Source organism: Oncorhynchus mykiss, chromosome 2, assembly GCF_013265735.2.
Source record: "Oncorhynchus mykiss isolate Arlee chromosome 2, USDA_OmykA_1.1, whole genome shotgun sequence".
NCBI lineage: Eukaryota > Metazoa > Chordata > Actinopteri > Salmoniformes > Salmonidae > Oncorhynchus > Oncorhynchus mykiss.
In genome coordinates, this window is record NC_048566.1 from 6,771,382 (window position 1) to 6,792,500 (window position 21,119).

The 21,119-nt window shown below is 48.6% G+C and overlaps 1 protein-coding gene across 5 annotated transcripts in view; it reads left to right on the plus strand.

Annotated features, from left to right (window-relative positions):
• The window catches only part of kif13a (kinesin family member 13A), a 150,574-nt gene that overhangs the window by 82,491 nt on the left and 46,964 nt on the right, over window positions 1–21,119 (plus strand). For all 5 annotated transcript variants that reach the window (XM_036936334.1, XM_036936331.1, XM_036936344.1 and 2 more), the window contains exons 8-16: window positions 1,559–1,693; window positions 1,887–1,999; window positions 4,781–4,895; window positions 6,576–6,788; window positions 8,209–8,319; window positions 8,452–8,586; window positions 14,115–14,248; window positions 16,672–16,758; window positions 17,290–17,471. In XM_036936334.1, the coding sequence (XP_036792229.1) occupies window positions 1,559–1,693; window positions 1,887–1,999; window positions 4,781–4,895; window positions 6,576–6,788; window positions 8,209–8,319; window positions 8,452–8,586; window positions 14,115–14,248; window positions 16,672–16,758; window positions 17,290–17,471 (1,225 nt within the window). The remainder of the gene's footprint in view (window positions 1–1,558; window positions 1,694–1,886; window positions 2,000–4,780; window positions 4,896–6,575; window positions 6,789–8,208; window positions 8,320–8,451; window positions 8,587–14,114; window positions 14,249–16,671; window positions 16,759–17,289; window positions 17,472–21,119) is intronic.

Below are 21,119 nucleotides of genomic sequence, written 5' to 3' on the forward strand. Positions count from 1 at the left end.
TCCATCCATAGTCCCCTCCATCCATAGCCCCCTCCATCCATAGTCCCCTCCATCCATAGTCCCTCCATCCATAGCCCCCTCCATCCATAGTCCCCTCCATCCATAGTCCCTCCATCCATAGTCCCCTCCATCCATTTTCCCTCCATCTATAGCCCCCTCCATCCATAGTCCCTCCATCCATAGTCCCCCTCCATCCATTTTCCCTCCATCTATAGTCCTTCCATCCATAGTCCCTTCATCCATAGTCCCCTCCATCCATAGTCCCTCCACCCATAGTCCCTCCATCCATAGTCTCTCCATCCCATAGCCCCCTCCATCCATAGTCCCTCCATCCATAGTCCCCTCCATCCATTTTCCCTCCATCTATAGTCCTTCCATCCATAGTCCCTCCATCCTTAGTCCCCTCCATCCTTAGTCCCCTCCATCCATAGTCCCCTCCATCCATAGCCCCCTCCATCCATAGCCTCCTCCATCCATAGCCCCCTCCATCCATAGTCCCTCCATCCATAGTCCCCTCCATCCATAGTCCCCTCCATCCATAGCCCCCTCCATCCATAGTCCCTCCATCCATAGTCCCCTCCATCCATAGTCCCTCCATCCATAGCCCCCTCCATCCATAGTCCCCTCCATCCATAGCCCCCTCCATCCATAGTCTCCTCCATCCATAGTCCCCTCCATCCATAGTCCCTCCATCCATAGTCCCCTCCATCCATAGTCCCTCCATCCATAGTCCCCTCCATCCATAGTCTCCTCCATCCATAGTCCCCTCCATCCATAGTCTCTCCATCCATAGTCCCTCCATCCATAGTCCCTCCATCCATAGTCCCTCCATCTATAGTCCCTCCATCCATAGTCCCCTCCATCCATAGTCCCCTCCATCCATAGCCCCCTCCATCCATAGTCCCTCCATCCATAGTCCCTCCATCCATAGTCCCTCCATCCATAGTCCCTCCATCTATAGTCCCTCCATCCATAGTCTCTCCATCCATAGTCCCCTCCATCCATAGCCCCCTCCATCCATAGTCCCCTCCATCCATAGTCCCTCCATCCATAGCCCCCTCCATCCATAGTCCCCTCCATCCATAGTCCCTCCATCCATAGCCCCCTCATCCATAGTCCCTCCATCCATAGTCCCTCCATCCATAGTCCCTCCATCCATAGTCCCTCCATCCATAGTCCCAGTTGAATGATCAGATGATGGCACTGAGCCACACGCTGATACGTCCTGAATGGGTTGTTATAGAGACTGCCTGTTTAAAACTATGCTCTCTGAGAGGTGGACAGTACACAGACATCATTCTCTCTCTCCCTCTCCCCCTCCCTCTCCCCCCCCCCCCCCTCCCTCTCTCTCTCCCCCTCTCTCTCTCTCTCTCTCCCCTCTCTCTCTCCCTCTCCCCCCCTCTCTCTCCCCCTCTCCCTCCCCCTCTCTCTCCCTCCCCTCTCCCCCTCTCTCTCTCTCTCTCTCTCTCTCTCTCTCTCTTCCTCTCCCCCTCTCCCTCTCTCCCCCCTCTCTCTCTCCCCCCTCTCCCTCTCCCCCCCTCCCTCTCTCTCTCTGTAGGACATTGAGGTGTTGATGTCGGAGGGGAATAAGTCGAGGACGGTAGCAGCCACCAATATGAATGAGGAGAGCAGTCGTTCCCACGCCGTTTTCAGCATCATCGTCACACAGACACTCTACGACCTGAAGTCTGGGGTCAGTGTCAGGGCTCACACACACACACACACACACTCTCTCACACACACACACACACTCCACCACCACCATTTCATCCTTCAGAACTCACACCACCATTTTATTTAAAAGACAAGGATTCTCTTAATGACCTGTTGTTAGACAATACACAGTAATGTATTTTAACAACAGACAGTTGTGTGTGTGTGTGTAGAACTCAGGGGAGAAGGTGAGCAAGATGAGCCTGGTGGATCTGGCTGGTAGTGAGCGTGTATCTAAAACTGGAGCTGCAGGGGAGAGGCTGAAGGAGGGCAGCAACATCAACAGGTAAGTCCCCTCCCATTAACATCCAATACCTCTACTGTTTAGATGTCCCCTCTCGTTAACATCTAATACCTCTACTGTTAGATGTCTCTTCCCGTTAACATCCAATACCTCTACTGTTTAGATGTCTCCTCCCGTTAACATCCAATATCTCTACTGTTTAGATGTCTCCTTTCGTTAACATCCAACACCTCTACTGTTAACATCCAATACCTCTACTGTTAACATCCAACACCTCTACTGTTTAGATGTCCCCTCCCGTTAACATCCAATACCTCTACTGTTTAGATGTCTCCTCCCGTTAACATCCAATACCTCTACTGTTAACATCCAATACCTCTACTGTTAACATCCAACACCTCTACTGTTTAGATGTCCCCTCCCGTTAACATCCAATACCTCTACTGTTAACATCCAATACCTCTACTGTTTAGATGTCTCCTCCCGTTAACATCCAATACCTCTACTGTTTAGATGTCTCCTCCCGTTAACATCCAACACCTCTACTGTTAACATCCAATACCTCTACTGTTTAGATCTCTCCTCCCGTTAACATCCAATACCTCTACTGTTAACATCCAATACCTCTACTGTTTAGATGTCTCCTCCCGTTAACATCCAATACCTCTACTGTTTAGATGTCTCCTCCCGTTAACATCCAACACCTCTACTGTTAACATCCAATACCTCTACTGTTTAGATGTCTTCTCCCATTAACATCCAATACCTCTACTGTTTAGATGTCTCCTCCGTTAACATCCAATACCTCTACTGTTAACATCCAATACCTCTACTGTTAACATCCAATACCTCTACTGTTTAGATGTCTCCTCCCGTTAACATCCAATACCTCTACTGTTTAGATGTCTCCTCCCGTTAACATCCAACACCTCTACTGTTTAGATGTCCCCTCCTGTTAACATCCAATACCTCTACTGTTAACATCCAATACCTCTACTGTTTAGATGTCTTCTCCCATTAACATCCAATACCTCTACTGTTAACATCCAATACCTCTACTGTTAACATCCAATACCTCTACTGTTAACATCCAATATCTCTACTGTTAACATCCAATACCTCTACTGTTAACATCCAATACCTCTACTGTTAACATCCAATATCTCTACTGTTTAGATGTCTCCTCCGTTAACATCCAACACCTCTACTGTTAACATCCAATACCTCTACTGTTTAGATGTCTTCTCCCATTAACATCCAATACCTCTACTGTTAACATCCAATACCTCTACTGTTAACATCCAATACCTCTACTGTTTAGATGTCTCCTCCCGTTAACATCCAACACCTCTACTGTTTAGATGTCTCCTCCCGTTAACATCCAATACCTCTACTGTTTAGATGTCTCCTCCGTTAACATCCAATACCTCTACTGTTAACATCCAATACCTCTACTGTTAACATCCAATACCTCTACTGTTTAGATGTCTCCTCCCGTTAACATCCAATACCTCTACTGTTTAGATGTCTCCTCCCGTTAACATCCAACACCTCTACTGTTTAGATGTCCCCTCCTGTTAACATCCAATACCTCTACTGTTAACATCCAATACCTCTACTGTTTAGATGTCTTCTCCCATTAACATCCAATACCTCTACTGTTAACATCCAATACCTCTACTGTTAACATCCAATATCTCTACTGTTAACATCCAATACCTCTACTGTTAACATCCAATACCTCTACTGTTAACATCCAATATCTCTACTGTTTAGATGTCTCCTCCGTTAACATCCAACACCTCTACTGTTAACATTCAATACCTCTACTGTTTAGATGTCTTCTCCCATTAACATCCAATACCTCTACTGTTAACATCCAATACCTCTACTGTTAACATCCAATACCTCTACTGTTTAGATGTCTCCTCCCGTTAACATCCAATACCTCTACTGTTTAGATGTCTCCTCCGTTAACATCCAATACCTCTACTGTTAACATCCAATACCTCTACTGTTAACATCCAATACCTCTACTGTTTAGATGTCTCCTCCCGTTAACATCCAATACCTCTACTGTTTAGATGTCTCCTCCCGTTAACATCCAATACCTCTACTGTTTAGATGTCTCCTCCGTTAACATCCAATACCTCTACTGTTAACATCCAATACCTCTACTGTTAACATCCAATACCTCTACTGTTTAGATGTCTCCTCCCGTTAACATCCAATACCTCTACTGTTTAGATGTCTCCTCCCGTTAACATCCAATACCTCTACTGTTTAGATGTCTCCTCCGTTAACATCCAACACCTCTACTGTTAACATCCAATACCTCTACTGTTTAGATGTCTCCTCCGTTAACATCCAATACCTCTACTGTTAACATCCAATACCTCTACTGTTAACATCCAATACCTCTACTGTTTAGATGTCTCCTCCCGTTAACATCCAATACCTCTACTGTTTAGATGTCTCCTCCCGTTAACATCCAATACCTCTACTGTTTAGATGTCTCCTCCGTTAACATCCAACACCTCTACTGTTAACATCCAATACCTCTACTGTTTAGATGTCTCCTCCGTTAACATCCAACACCTCTACTGTTAACATCCAATACCTCTACTGTTTAGATGTCTCCTCCGTTAACATCCAATACCTCTACTGTTAACATCCAATTCTCCCTGTTCTCCCTGTGTGTGTGTGTGTGTGTGTGTGTGTGTGTGTGTGTGTGTGTGTGTGTGTGTGTGTGTGTGTGTGTGTGTGTGTGTGTGTGTGTGTGTGTGTGTGTGTGCGTGTGTGTGTGTGTGTGTGTGTGTGCAGGTCTCTTACCACACTGGGCTGTGTGATCTCTGCGCTGGCGGACCAGTCTGCAGGGAAGGGGGGGAAGAATAAGTTTGTTCCTTACAGAGACTCTGTCCTCACCTGGCTTCTCAAGGTCTGTACTAACACACACTTCCTGTCACTCTGGTCCTAGCTGTACTGTCTATTGATCAGGGTACTAACACACCTCCTGTCACTCTGGTCCTTGCTGTACTGTCTATTGATCAGGGTACTAACACACCTCCTATCACTCTGTTCCTCGCTGTACTGTCTATTGATCAGGGTACTAACACACCTCCTATCACTCTGGTCCTCGCTGTACTGTCTATTGATCAGGGTACTAACACACCTCCTATCACTCTGGTCCTAGCTGTACTGTCTATTGATCAGGGTACTAACACACCTCCTGTCACTCTGGTCCTAGCTGTACTGTCTATTGATCAGGGTACTAACACACACCTTCTGCCACTCTGGTCCTAGCTGTACTGTCTATTGATCAGGGTACTAACACACCCCTCCTGTCACTCTGGTCCTTGCTGTACTGTCTATTGATCAGGGTACTAACACACACCTCCTGTCACTCTGGTCCTAGCTGTACTGTCTATTGATAAGGGTACTAACACACACATCCTATCACTCTGGTCCTCGCTGTACTGTCTATTGATCAGGGTACTAACACACACCTATCACTCTGATCCTAGCTGTACTGTCTATTGATCAGGGTACTAACACACACCTCCTATCACTCTGGTCCTAGCTGTACTGTCTATTGATCAGGGTACAAACACACATCCTATCACTCTGGTCCTAGCTGTACTGTCTATTGATCAGGGTACTACACACCTCCTATCACTCTGGTCCTAGCTGTACTGTCTATTGATCAGGGTACAAACACACCTCCTATCACTCTGGTCCTAGCTGTACAGTCTATTGATCAGGGTACGTGTAACACACACCTCCTGTGACTGTGGTCCTCGCTGTACTGTCTATTGATCAGGGTACTAACACACACCTCCTGTCACTCTGGTCCTAGCTGTACTGTCTATTGATCAGGGTACTAACACACACCTCCTGTCACTCTGGTCCTAGCTGTACTGTCTATTGATCAGGGTACTAACACACACCTCCTGTCACTCTGGTCCTAGCTGTACTGTCTATTGATCAGTGTACTAACACACACATCCTATCACTCTGGTCCTCGCTGTACTGTCTATTGATCAGGGTACAAACACACCTCCTATCACTCTAGTCCTCGCTGTACTGTCTATTGATCAGGGTACGTGTAACACACACCTCCTGTGACTCTGGTCCTCGCTGTACTGTCTATTGATCAGGGTACTAACACACCTCCTATCACTCTGGTCCTAGCTGTACTGTCTATTGATCAGGGTACTAACACCCCTCCTGTCACTCTGGTCCTAGCTGTACTGTCTATTGATCAGGAAACTAACACACCTCCTGTCACTCTGGTCCTAGCTGTACTGTCTATTGATCAGGAAACTAACACACCTCCTATCACTCTGGTCCTAGCTGTACTATCTATTGATCAGTGTACTAACACACACTTCCTGTCACTCTGGTCTTAGATGTACTGCCTATTGATTATTGGTCATAGGTGTGTATGTAGTAATGTAAGGAATATCAATATCAGTTATTTCATATTCTCTTTCCACTGCTGTTACAGAAACAACTGCTGTACTAGCTCGTACTGTTCACATTCACCAACACTGAAGTCTACATTATAACTGTCTATCAATTCAACTGTTTGTTCCTATCCCTCCCTCGGTGTTGCCAGGACAACCTGGGTGGCAACAGTAAGACGTGTATGATCGCCACGGTGAGCCCAGCAGCTGATAACTACGAGGAGACGTTGTCCACGCTGCGTTACGCAGACCGCGCCAAGAGGATCGTCAACCACGCCGTGGTCAATGAAGACCCCAACGCACGCATCATCAGAGAGCTCCGGGAGGAAGTGGAGAAACTCAGAGTACAGCTCTCTCAGGCTGAGGTAGGAGACACACACAGAGGCACACACACACACACGTACGTCCTGGCTGGTCTGTCCTGGCTGGTCTGTCCTGGCTGGTCCGTCCTGGCTGGTCCGTCCTGACTGGTCCGTCCTGACTGGTCCGTCCTGACTGGTCCGTATTGACTGGTCCGTATTGACTGGTCCGTCCTGACTGGTCCGTATTGACTGGTCTGTCCTGGCTGGTCTGTCCTGGCTGGTCCGTCCTGACTGGTCCGTCCTGGCTGGTCCGTTCTGGCTGGTCTGTCCTGGCTGGTCTGTCCTGGCTGGTCCGTCCTGGCTGGTCTGTCCTGGCTGGTCCGTCCTGACTGGTCCGTTTTGTCTGGTCTGTCCTGGCTGGTCCGTCCTGGCTGGTCTGTCCTGGCTGGTCCGTCCTGACTGGTCCGTATTGACTGGTCTGTCCTGGCTGGTCTGTCCTGGCTGGTCCGTCCTGGCTGGTCCGTCCTGGCTGGTCCGTCCTGGCTGGTCCGTCCTGGCTGGTCCGTCCTGGCTGGTCTGTCCTGGCTGGTCCGTCCTGGCTGGTCTGTCCTGGCTGGTCCGTCCTGACTGGTCCGTATTGACTGGTCTGTCCTGGCTGGTCTGTCCTGGCTGGACCGTCCTGGCTGGTCCGTCCTGGCTGGTCCGTCCTGGCTGGTCCGTCCTGGCTGGTCCGTCCTGGCTGGTCCGTCCTGGCTGGTCCGTCCTGGCTGGTCCGTCCTGACTTGTCCGTCCTGCCTGGTCTTTTTTGACTGGTCCGTCCTGACTGGTCCGTCCTGGCTGGTCCGTCCTGGCTGGTCCGTCCTGCCTGGTCCGTCCTGACTGGTCTGTCCGGGCTGGTCCGTCCTGGCTGGTCCGTCCTGGCTGGTCCGTCCTGGTTGGTCCGTCCTGACTGGTCCGTCCTGGCTGGTCCGATCTGACTGGTCCGTCCTGACTGTTCCGTTTTGACTGGTCCGTCCTGGCTGGTCCGTCCTGGCTGGTCCGTCCTGACTGGTCCGTCCTGGCTGGTCCGTCCTGGCTGGTCCGTCCTGGCTGGTCTGTCCTGGCTGGTCCGTCCTGGTTGGTCCGTCCTGACTGGTCCGATCTGACTGGTCCGTCCTGACTGTTCCGTTTTGACTGGTCCGTCCTGGCTGGTCCGTCCTGACTGGTCCGTCCTGACTGGTCCGTCCTGGCTGGTCCGTCCTGGCTGGTCCGTTTTGACTGGTCTTTTTTGACTGTTCCGTCCTGGCTGGTCCGTCCTGACTGGTCCGTCCTGGCTGGTCCGTCCTGACTGGTCCGTCCTGGCTGGTCCGTTTTGACTGGTCCTTTTTGACTGTTCCGTCCTGGCTGGTCCGTCCTGACTGGTCCATTCTGGCTGGTCCGTTCTGGCTGGTCAGTCCTGGCTGGTCCGTTCTGACTGGTGTGTCTCTGTGTGTCTATGTTCCAGTCTCTAAAGGCTCCAGAGCTGAAGGAGAGGCTTCAGGAGTCAGAGAAGCTGATCCAGGAGATGACCGTTACCTGGGAGCAGAAACTACGCAACACAGAGGAGATCGCTACGGTAACCTACACACTCACTCACATTCATTTATCACATTCATATCACATGGAAGCTTCTGCATTCGGACTAACCCGTTGGTAGTAAATGTAAAATGAAGGTAAAATGATTTGTATGTTTGTTGTATTTCTACAGGAGCGTCAGCAGCAGTTAGAGAGTATGGGGATCTCCCTGGAGACGTCTGGGATCAAAGTTGGAGATGACAAGTGCTTCCTGGTCAACCTGAACGCAGACCCCGCCCTCAATGAGCTGCTGGTCTACTACCTAAAGGTACACAACCACAACACCAACCACAACCCCAACCACAACACCAACCACAACACCAACCACAACACCAACCACAATCACAACCACAACACCAACCACAATCACAACCACAACACCAACCACAACACCAACCACAACACCAACCACAACACCAACCACAACACCAACCACAATCACAACACCAACCACAATCACAACCACAACACCAACCACAACACCAACCACAACACCAACCACAACACCAACCACAACACCAACCACAACCACAACACCAACCACAACACCAACCACAACACCAATTACAAGCACAACCACAACACCAACCACAACACCGACCACAACTACAACCACAACACCAACCACAACTACAACACCAACCACAACCACAACACCGACCACAGCTACAACCACAGCTACAAACCACAACACCGACCACAACTACAACACCGACCACAGCTACAACCACAGCTACAACCACAACCACAACACCGACCACAGCTACAACCACAGCTACAACACCGACCACAACACCGACCACAACACCAACACCGACCACAACACCGACCACAACTACAACCACAACACCAACCACAACTACAACACCAACCACAACTACAACGCCAACCACAACACCTACCACCGACCACAACACCAACACCGACCACAACACCAGTACAGTAGACAGTACAGTAGGATGATGCTAGCCTGTAGTCTGTGTAGTAGACAGTGCAGTAGGATGATGCCAGCCTGTAGTCTATGTAGTAAACATTACAGTAGGATGATGCTAGCCTGTAGTCTGTGTAGTAGACATTACAGTAGGATGATGCTAGCCTGTAGTCTGTGTAGTAGACATTACAGTAGGATGATGCTAGCCTGTAGTCTGTGTAGTAGACATTACAGTAGGATGATGCGAGCCTGTAGTCTGTGTAGTAGACATTACAGTAGGATGATGCTAGCCTGTAGTCTGTGTAGTAGACATTACAGTAGGATGATGCTAGCCTGTAGTCTGTGTAGTAGACAGTGCAGTAGGATGATGCCAGCCTGTAGTCTGTGTAGTAGACATTACAGTAGGATGATGCTAGCCTGTAGTCTGTGTAGTAGACATTACAGTAGGATGATGCTAGCCTGTAGTCTGTGTAGTAGACATTACAGTAGGATGATGCTAGCCTGTAGTCTGTGTAGTAGACATTACAGTAGGATGATGCTAGCCTGTAGTCTGTGTAGTAGACATTACAGTAGGATGATGCGAGCCTGTAGTCTGTGTAGTAGACATTACAGTAGGATGATGCTAGCCTGTAGTCTGTGTAGTAGACATTACAGTAGGATGATGCTAGCCTGTAGTCTGTGTAGTAGACAGTGCAGTAGGATGATGCCAGCCTGTAGTCTGTGTAGTAGACATTACAGTAGGATGATGCTAGCCTGTAGTCTGTGTAGTAGACATTACAGTAGGATGATGCTAGCCTGTAGTCTGTGTAGTAGACATTACAGTAGGATGATGCTAGCCTGTAGTCTGTGTAGTAGACATTACAGTAGGATGATGCTAGCCTGTAGTCTGTGTAGTAGACATTACAGTAGGATGATGCTAGCCTGTAGTCTGTGTAGTAGACATTACAGTAGGATGATGCTAGCCTGTAGTCTGTGTAGTTTTATAGCTTGCAGTTGATTCCCCTTTAATCAGCACCTCTACACTAAATCATTTCTCTGGGGGTGCGCCAGCTCTCTGCCATAGAATGTTGAAGTGTCATGTAAATGCATCATAATGCAGGAACTCTCTAACTACAGGGCTCTGGTTCACACTGCAATAGGATGACGCTATGAGAACACAGGAAAGGAAAGGGAGTGGACACATAGTCACAGCACAGACAGACAACTGGCTCAGTGGCTGAGAGGAACAGACTGAGGCTGAGGCTGAGTCCCAAACAGAGCCCTATGTACTATACTGTATAGGGGGAGAGAGACAGAGCAGAGAGGCAGTGAGAGAGAGTAGAGGGGCAGGGTGAGAGAGAGACAGAGAGCAGAGGGGCAGAGAGAGAGCAGAGAGGCAGTGAGAGAGAGCAGAGGGGCAGGGTGAGAGAGCAGAGGGGCAGGGTGCGAGAGAGACAAAGAGCAGAGGGGCAGAGAGAGAGAGCAGAGGGGCAGGGAGAGAGAGAGACAAAGAGCAGAGGGGCAGAGAGAGAGAGCAGAGGGGCAGGGTGAGAGAGAGACAAAGAGCAGAGGGGCAGAGAGAGAGAGCAGAGGGGCAGAGGGGCAGAGAGAGAGAGCAGAGGGGCAGGGTGAGAGAGAGACAAAGAGCAGAGGGGCAGAGAGAGAGCAGAGGGGCAGGGTGAGAGAGAGACAAAGAGCAGAGGGGCAGAGAGAGAGCAGAGGGGCAGGGTGAGAGAGAGACAAAGAGCAGAGGGGCAGGGTGAGAGAGCAGAGGGGCAGGGTGAGAGAGAGACAAAGAGCAGAGGGGCAGAGAGAGAGAGCAGAGGGGCAGGGTGAGAGAGAGACAAAGAGCAGAGGGGCAGAGAGAGAGCAGAGGGGCAGCGTGAGAGAGAGACAAAGAGCAGAGGGGCAGAGAGAGAGAGCAGAGGGGCAGGGTGAGAGAGAGACCAAGAGCAGAGGGGCAGGGTGAGAGAGCAGAGGGGCAGGGTGAGAGAGAGACAAAGAGCAGAGGGGCAGAGAGAGAGAGCAGAGGGGCAGGGAGAGAGAGAGACAAAGAGCAGAGGGGCAGGGTGAGAGAGCAGAGGGGCAGGGTGAGAGAGAGACAAAGAGCAGAGGGGCAGAGAGAGAGAGCAGAGGGGCAGGGTGAGAGAGAGACAAAGAGCAGAGGGGCAGAGAGAGATAGCAGAGGGGCAGGGTGAGAGAGAGAGTAGAGGGGCAGGGAGAGAGAGAGAGCAGAGGGGCAGGGAGAGAGAGCAGAGGGGCAGGGAGAGAGAGAGAGACAGATAGCAGAGGGGCATGGAGAGAGAGGGAGACAGAGAGCAGAGGGGCAGGGAGAGAGAGAGAGACAGAGAGCAGAGGGGCAGGGAGAGAGAGAGAGACAGAGAGCAGAGGGGCAGGGAGAGAGAGACAGAGAGCAGAGGGGCAGGGAGAGAGAGAGAGCAGAGGGGCAGGGAGAGAGAGAGAGCAGAGGGGCAGGGAGAGAGAGAGAGCAGAGGGGCAGGGAGAGAGAGAGAGAGCAGAGGGGCAGGGAGAGAGAGAGAGAGCAGAGGGGCAGGGAGAGAGAGAGAGAGAGCAGAGGGGCAGGGAGAGAGAGCAGAGGGACAGGGAGAGAGAGCAGAGGGACAGGGAGAGAGAGAGCAGAGGGACAGGGAGAGAGAGAGAGAGAGAGAGTAGAGTAGAGCAGAGCCTCCTTCATGCCTACAGAACAACAGGTCTGTGTCTGGGCCCCGGCCTGGACAGCTAGCCTGCCCTGCATACCAGTGTGGAATGACACCCACACACACACAATGGAATGAACAAGAGACTGACTTACTGGGGTTATGTTAAGTAGCTGATACAGCTGCAGGAGTGAAGGTGTGTCGGACATCCTCTGGAAGTGGGATGTTTGTTTAACTACACCCACTCTGTGATGAGAGAGGGAAAGACAAGGGGAGAGAGAGAGAGATAGAGAGAAGGGGGAGAGAGAGAAATTGAGAGAGAAGGGGGAGAGAGACATATAGAAGGGGAGAGAGATATATAGACGGGGAGAGAGAGAAGGGGGCGAGAGAGATATAGATGGGGAGAGAGATATAGATGGGGAGAGAGATATAGATGGGGAGAGAGATATATATGGGGAGAGATATAGATGGGGAGAGAGATATAGAAGGGGAGAGAGAGAGAAATAGAGAGAGAAGGGGGAGAGAGAGATATAGACGGGGAGAGAGAGAAATAGAGAGAGAAGGGGGAGAGAGAGATATAGACGGGGAGAGAGAGAAATAGAGAGAGAAGGGGGAGAGAGAGATAGAAGGGGAGAGATAGATATAGACGGGGAGAGAGAAAGAAATAGAGAGAAGGGGGAGAGAGACATGTAGAAGGGGCAGAGGGAGAGAAATAGAGAGAGAGAGAGAAGGGCAGAGGGAGAGAGTTAGAGTGGACAGCAATCAGCTTTTTCACTGAGCTCACAGTCACTAAGTGACTGTTCTTGTGTAGTTTCTCGTCCCCATTGATGAAAGGAGAAAGGTGTTGTAGCAGATTAAAATGGCCTCATGATATCAGTGGGGAAGTAATGATATCACCAGTCATATACGGGGTACATATCTGAGTCTGTGTGTCTGTGGGGAAGAAATTATATCACCAGTCATATACGTGGTACATATCTGAGTCTGTGTGTCTGTGGGGAAGTAATGATATCACCAGTTATATAAGTGGTACATATCTGAGTCTGTGGGGAAGTAATGATATCACCAGGTATATAAGTGGTACATATCTGAGTCTGTGGGGAAGTAATGATATCACCAGTCATATACGTGGTACATATCTGAGGCTGTGTGTCTGTGGGGAAGAAATTATATCACCAGTCATATACGTGGTACATATCTGAGTCTGTGGGGAAGTAATGATATCACCAGTTATATACGTGGTACATATCTGAGTCTGTGGGGAAGTAATGATATCACCAGTTATATAAGTGGTACATATCTGAGTCTGTGTGTCTGTGGGGAAGTAATGATATCACCAGTTATATACGTGGTACATATCTGAGTCTGTGTGTCTGTGGGGAAGTAATGATATCACCAGGTATATAAGTGGTACATATCTGAGTCTGTGTGTCAGTGGGGAAGTAATGATATCACCAGGTATATAAGTGGTACATATCTGAGTCTGTGTGTCAGTGGGGAAGTAATGATATCACCAGGTATATAAGTGGTACATATCTGAGTCTGTGTGTCTGTGGGGAAGTAATGATATCACCAGTTATATACGTGGTACATATCTGAGTCTGTGTGTCAGTGGGGAAGTAATGATATCACCAGGTATATAAGTGGTACATATCTGAGTCTGTGGGGAAGTAATGATATCACCAGTTATATACGTGGTACATATCTGAGTCTGTGTGTCTGTGGGGAAGTAATGATATCACCAGTTATATACGTGGTACATATCTGAGTCTGTGTCTGTGGGGAAGTAATGATATCACCAGTTATATAAGTGGTACATATCTGAGTCTGTGTGTCTGTGGGGAAGTAATGATATCACCAGTTATATAAGTGGTACATATCTGAGTCTGTAGGGAAGTAATGATATCACCAGTTATATAAGTGGTACATATCTGAGTATGAGTCTGTGGGGAAGTAATGATATCACCAGTTATATAAGTGGTACATATCTGAGTCTGTGTGTCTGTGGGGAAAGTGAATTGCAGTCTGTTGCGTCAGATCTGATGTCAACCTGCCATTGGATTGAAGTAGCACCTGACCCACATGAATTATGGGAAATCATCATCTCCTCTGTGTGTGTGTGTGTGTGTGTGTGTGTGTGTGTGTGTGTGTGTGTGTGTGTGTGTGTGTGTGTGTGTGTGTGTGTGTGTGTGTGTGTGTGTGTGTGTGTGTGTGTGTGTGTGTGTGTAGGAACACACGCGTGTGGGTGCAGACACCTCTCAGGACATCCAGCTCTTTGGGATTGGTATCCAGTCAGAACACTGTGTGTTGGAGATCAGCCCAGACGGGGGGGAGGTCACCCTCACCCCTATAGAGAATGCCAGGTGAGCTAACACACACACACACACACAGTATGCACACACACAGTACACACATACACACACAGTACACACATACACACACACACAGTGCGTACACACACACACGCACATGGATGAGTGAACTGGACCTGACTGGAGTTTCTCATGACCTCATAGCTGAGGTATTTCTGATCTCAACCTCCTGCTTTGATATCAAACATCCCCCTCCCTCCCTCCCTGCATCTCTCCCTCCCTCCCTCCCTGCATCTCTCCCTCCCTCCCTCCCTCCCTCCCTGCATCCCTCCCTTCATCCCTCCCTCCCTCCCTGCATCCCTCCCTCCCTCCCTGCATCCCTCCCTTCATCCCTCCCTTCCTTCCTCCCTCCCTCTCTCCCTCCCTCCCTTCATCCCTCCCTCCCTTCCTCCCCCCCTCCCTCCCCCTCTCTCCCTCACTCCATCCCTTCATGCCTCTCCCCCACCACCCGTCCCAGTAAAGGCTATCTATGAAATATGAGGATATCTCATTGATAGTCTTTACTGTTGGTGGGTGATATGAGGATATCTCATCGCCATTCTTTACTGTTGGTGGGTGATATGAGGATATCTCATTGATAGTCTTTACTGTTGGTGGGTGATATGAGGATATCTCATTGGTAGTCTATACTGTTGGTGGGTGATATGAGGATATCTCATTGCCATTCTTTACTGTTGGTGGGTGATATGAGGATATCTCATTGGTAGTCTATACTGTTGGTGGGTGATATGAGGATATCTCATTGGTAGTCTATACTGTTGGTGGGTGATATGATGATATCTCATTGCCATTCTTTACTGTTGGTGGGTGATATGAGGATATCTCATTGATAGTCTTTACTGTTGGTGGGTGATATGAGGATATCTCATTGCCATTCTTTACTGTTGGTGGGTGATATGAGGATATCTCATTGATAGTCTTTACTGTTGGTGGGTGATATGAGGATATCTCATTGATAGTCTTTACTGTTGGTGGGTGATATGAGGATATCTCATTGGTAGTCTTTACTGTTGGTGGGTGATATGAGGATATCTCATTGGTAGTCTTTACTGTTGGTGGGTGATATGAGGATATCTCATTGGTAGTCTTTACTGTTGGTGGGTGATATGAGGATATCTCATTGGTAGTCTTTACTGTTGGTGGGTGATATGAGGATATCTCATTGATAGTCTTTACTGTTGGTGGGTGATATGAGGATATCTCATTGATAGTCTTTACTGTTGGTGGGTGATATAAGGATATCTCATTGATAGTCTTTACTGTTGGTGGGTGATATGAGGATATCTCATTGGTAGTCTTTACTGTTGGTGGGTGATATGAGGATATCTCATTGCCATTCTTTACTGTTGGTGGGTGATATGAGGATATCTCATTGCCATTCTTTACTGTTGGTGGGTGATATGAGGATATCTCATTGGTAGTCTATACTGTTGGTGGGTGATATGAGGATATCTCATTGATAGTCTTTACTGTTGGTGGGTGATATAAGGATATCTCATTGGTAGTCTTTACTGTTGGTGGGTGATATGAGGATATCTCATTGATAGTCTTTACTGTTGGTGGGTGATATAAGGATATCTCATTGATAGTCTTTACTGTTGGTGGGTGATATAAGGATATCTCATTGGTAGTCTTTACTGTTGGTGGGTGATATGAGGATATCTCATTGGTAGTCTATACTGTTGGTGGGTGATATGAGGATATCTCATTGATAGTCTTTACTGTTGGTGGGTGATATGAGGATATCTCATTGGTAGTCTATACTGTTGGTGGGTGATATGAGGATATCTCATTGGTAGTCTTTACTGTTAGTGGGTGATATGGGGATATCTCATTGGTAGTCTTTACTGTTAGTGGGTGATATGAGGATATCTCATTGGTAGTCTTTACTGTTGGTGGGTGATATGAGGATATCTCATTGGTAGTCTATACTGTTGGTGGGTGATATGGGGATATCTCATTGGTAGTCTTTACTGTTAGTGGGTGATATGAGGATATCTCATTGGTAGTCTTTACTGTTGGTGGGTGATATGGGGATATTTGATGTGCTGTATTACTCTCTGTGTGGAAGAGGAGGTACAGCAGGATGGGATGTCTACTGTCCCACAACACACCTCAATATGACATCATCAGACTGTATTACTCTCTGTGTGGAAGAGGAGGTACAGCAGGATGGGATGTCTACTGTCCCACAACACACCTCAATATGACATCATCAGACTGTATTACTCTCTGTGTGGAAGAGGAGGTACAGCAGGATGGGATGTCTACTGTCCCACAACACACCTCAATATGACATCATCAGACTGTATTACTCTCTGTGTGGAAGAGGAGGTACAGCAGGATGGGATGTCTACTGTCCCACAACACACCTCAATATGACAACATCAGACTGTATTGCTCTGCTCCAACAGAACCTGTGTGAATGGAACCATGACTGTGTCCTTGGTCCACCTGTGGCATGGAGACCGCATATTGTGGGGCAACAACCACTTCTTCAGGTGAGGAGTTTCTCTACAGAACATGAACATCTACTGGACAAAGTTAACTAGAATTTTTCCAGAAATCCTGATTGTAAATATTCCCAAAAACAGCAGGAAATCCAGAACCCTCCAATCAGGATTTCTGGAAAACCTGAGAATTTTTGGGAATGTTACATCCGTTAGCTGCCAGGTGTTGTAGAAGCAGGAACTGAGTGTACATCCTGTGTGCTGTAGAAACAGGAACTGAGGGTACATCCTGTGTGCTGTAGAAGCAGGAACTGAGGGTACATCCTGTGTGCTGTAGAAGCAGGAACTGAGGGTACATCCTGTGTGCTGTAGAAGCAGGAACTGAGGGTACATCCTGTGTGCTGTAGAAGCAGGAACTGAGTGTACATCCTGTGTGCTGTAGAAGCAGGAACTGAGTGTACATCCTGTGTGCTGTAGAAGCAGGAACTGAGTGTACATCCTGTGTGCTGTAGAAGCAGGAACTGAGTGTACATCCTGTGTGTTGTAGAAACAGGAACTGAGTGTACATCCTGTGTGCTGTAGGATAAACCTGCCTGGGAGGAAGCGGCGCGAGCGTCTGAAGGAGCTGGAGAGGGAACGTGCGTCCCCCAGGGAGAGCTATGTTGAGGTAGACGTAGAGACAGGCAGCGAGGCCTCCTCAGAACAGGACTACAGCTATGAGTTCGCCCAGACGGAGGTCATGATGAAGACCCTGGGAAACAACGGTATGTATGATGACTTCTGGAACAAATTACAATCATTTTGCTAAACTGGGTTTTTCAGAAATCCCATTTGAAAGATTCACAGACGTCCTTCCCTCCTGATTCCGGTAACCTTCCAACCGGGATTTCTAGAAAACGCAGGATTTTTGGGGAAGTACCTGTAATTTTGCCACACTATATTGAACGATATACAGTGTTGCGTTTCGCACTGCAGGTATAAACTGCCTCAGTCCCTGAAAGAGCTCCGTGGCCTCTCTTCCTCAACCCCGACACCAGAGGTTTCATCTAGAGCCACTTCACCTGCGATGGAGGACACCAGTCCCCCTCAAGGGGAACTGAGACACATCTGTCCTCTCTTCCTCAACCCCGACACCAGAGGTTTCATCTAGAGCCACTTCACCTGCGATGGAGGACACCAGTCCCCCTCAAGGGGAACTGAGACACATCTGTCCTCTCCTCCTCAACCCCGACACCAGAGGTTTAATTTAGAGCCATTTGACCTGCGATGGAGGACACCAGTCCCCCTCAAGGGGAACTGAGACACATCTGTCCTCTCTTCCTCAACCCCGACACCAGAGGTTTCATCTAGAGCCACTTCACCTGCGATGGAGGACACCAGTCCCCCTCAAGGGGAACTGAGACACATCTGTCCTCTCCTCCTCAACCCCGACACCAGAGGTTTAATTTAGAGCCATTTGACCTGCGATGGAGGACACCAGTCCCCCTCAAGGGGAACTGAGACACATCTGTCCTCTCCTCCTCAACCCCGACACCAGAGGTTTCATCTAGAGCCACTTGACCTGCGATGGAGGACACCAGTCCCCCTCAAGGGGAACTGAGACACATCTGTCCTCTCCTCCTCAACCCCGACACCAGAGGTTTCATCTAGAGCCACTTCACCTGCGATGGAGGACACCAGTCCCCCTCAAGGGGAACTGAGACACATCTGTCCTCTCCTCCTCAACCCCGACACCAGAGGTTTCATCTAGAGCCACTTCACCTGCGATGGAGGACACCAGTCCCCCTCAAGGGGAACTGAGACACATCTGTCCTCTCCTCCTCAACCCCGACACCAGAAGTTTAATTTAGAGCCACTTGACCTGCGATGGAGGACACCAGTCCCCCTCAAGGGGAACTGAGACACATCTGTCCTCTCCTCCTCAACCCCGACACCAGAGGTTTCATCTAGAGCCACTTGACCTGCGATGGAGGACACCAGTCCCCCTCAAGGGGAACTGAGACACATCTGTCCTCTCCTCCTCAACCCCGACACCAGAGGTTTAATTTAGAGCCACTTGACCTGCGATGGAGGACACCAGTCCCCCTCAAGGGGAACTGAGACACATCTGTCCTCTCCTCCTCAACCCCGACACCAGAGGTTTCATCTAGAGCCACTTCACCTGCGATGGAGGACACCAGTCCCCCTCAAGGGGAACTGAGACACATCTGTCCTCTCCTCCTCAACCCCGACACCAGAGGTTTAATTTAGAGCCATTTGACCTGCGATGGAGGACACCAGTCCCCCTCAAGGGGAACTGAGACACATCTGTCCTCTCCTCCTCAACCCCGACACCAGAGGTTTAATTTAGAGCCACTTGACCTGCGATGGAGGACACCAGTCCCCCTCAAGGGGAACTGAGACACATCTGTCCTCTCCTCGCTCCCCTCTTTCCCTGTGATGCAACCGTTATGTCACACACAAGCTGTCGTGTGTGTGTGTGTGTGTGTGTGTGTGTGTGTGTGTGTGTGTGGGTGTGTGTGTCATGCCCCTGTCCTGTTCACATGAGATGGGATGACCTGCAGCCTTGCATCTGCTGTGTGGTAGGGGCTGCCATCCCACCTATTACACACTACACACACACACACCAGTACACTACACACACACCAGTACACTACACACACACCAGTACACTACACACACACCAGTACACTACACACACCACTACACACACACCAGTACACTACACACACCACTACACTACACACACCACTACACTACACACACACCACTACACACACACACTACACTACACGCACCACTACACACACACCACTACACACACCACTACAGACACCACTACACACACCCACCATCCACACACACCACTACACTAAACTCACCACTACACTCACACCTAGTACAGACCATCTGATTCAGACCTGATACAGACCATCTGATACAGACCTGATACAGACCATCTGATACAGACCTGATACAGACCATCTGATACAGACCATCTGGTACAGACCATCTAGTACAGACCATCTGGTACAGACCATCTAGTACAGACCATCTGGTACAGACCATCTAGTACAGACCATCTAATACAGACCATCTGATACAGACCATCTGGTACAGACCATCTAGTACAGACCATCTAATACAGACCATCTAATACAGACCATCTGATACAGACCATCTGATACAGACCATCTGATACAGACCATCTGGTACAGACCATCTGATACAGACCATCTGGTACAGACCATCTGATACAGACCATCTGATACAGACCATCTGATACAGACCATCTGGTACAGACCATCTAGTACAGACCATCTGGTACAGACCATCTAGTACAGACCATCTAATACAGACCATCTGATACAGACCATTTGATACAGACCATCTGATACAGACCATCTGATACAGACCATCTAGTACAGACCATCTGATACAGACCATCTGATACAGACCATCTGGTACAGACCATCTGATACAGACCATCTGATACAGACCATCTAGTACAGACCATCTGATACAGACCATCTGATACAGACCATCTGATACAGACCATCTGATACAGACCATCTGATACAGACCATCTGATACAGGCCATCTGATACAGACCATCTAATACAGACCATCTGATACAGACCATCTGATACAGACCATCTGATACAGACCATCTGATACAGACCATCTAGTACAGACCATCTGATACAGACCATCTGATACAGACCATCTGATACAGGCCATCTGATACAGACCATCTTATTAATGTACTTAAATTTTTTTGGTATCTCTCCTATAGATCAGAACGTGGTCCAGGTGTTAGAGAAGCACTATGTTTAACAGTATGGTATCTCTTCTATAGATCAGTATGGTATCTCTCCTATAGATCAGTATGGTATCTCTCCTATAGATCAGAACGTGGTCCAGTTGTTAGAGAAGCACTATGTTTAACAGTATGGTATCTCTCCTATAGATCAGAACGTGGTCCAGGTTTTAGAGAAGCACTATGTTTAACAGTATGGTATCTCTCCTATAGATCAGTATGGTATCTCTCCTATAGATCAGTATGGTATCTCTCCTATAGATCAGTATGGTATCTCTCCTATAGATCAGAACGTGGTCCAGGTTTTAGAGAGGCACTATGTTTAACAGTATGGTATCTCTCCTATAGATCAGAACGTGGTCCAGGTGTTAGAGAAGCACTATGTTTAACAGTATGGTATCTCTCCTATAGATCAGTATGGTATCTCTCCTATAGATCAGAACGTGGTCCAGGTTTTAGAGAGGCACTATGTTTAACAGTATGGTATCTCTCCTATAGATCAGTATGGTATCTCTCCTATAGATCAGAACGTGGTCCAGGTTTTAGAGAAGCACTATGTTTAACAGTATGGTATCTCTCCTATAGATCAGTA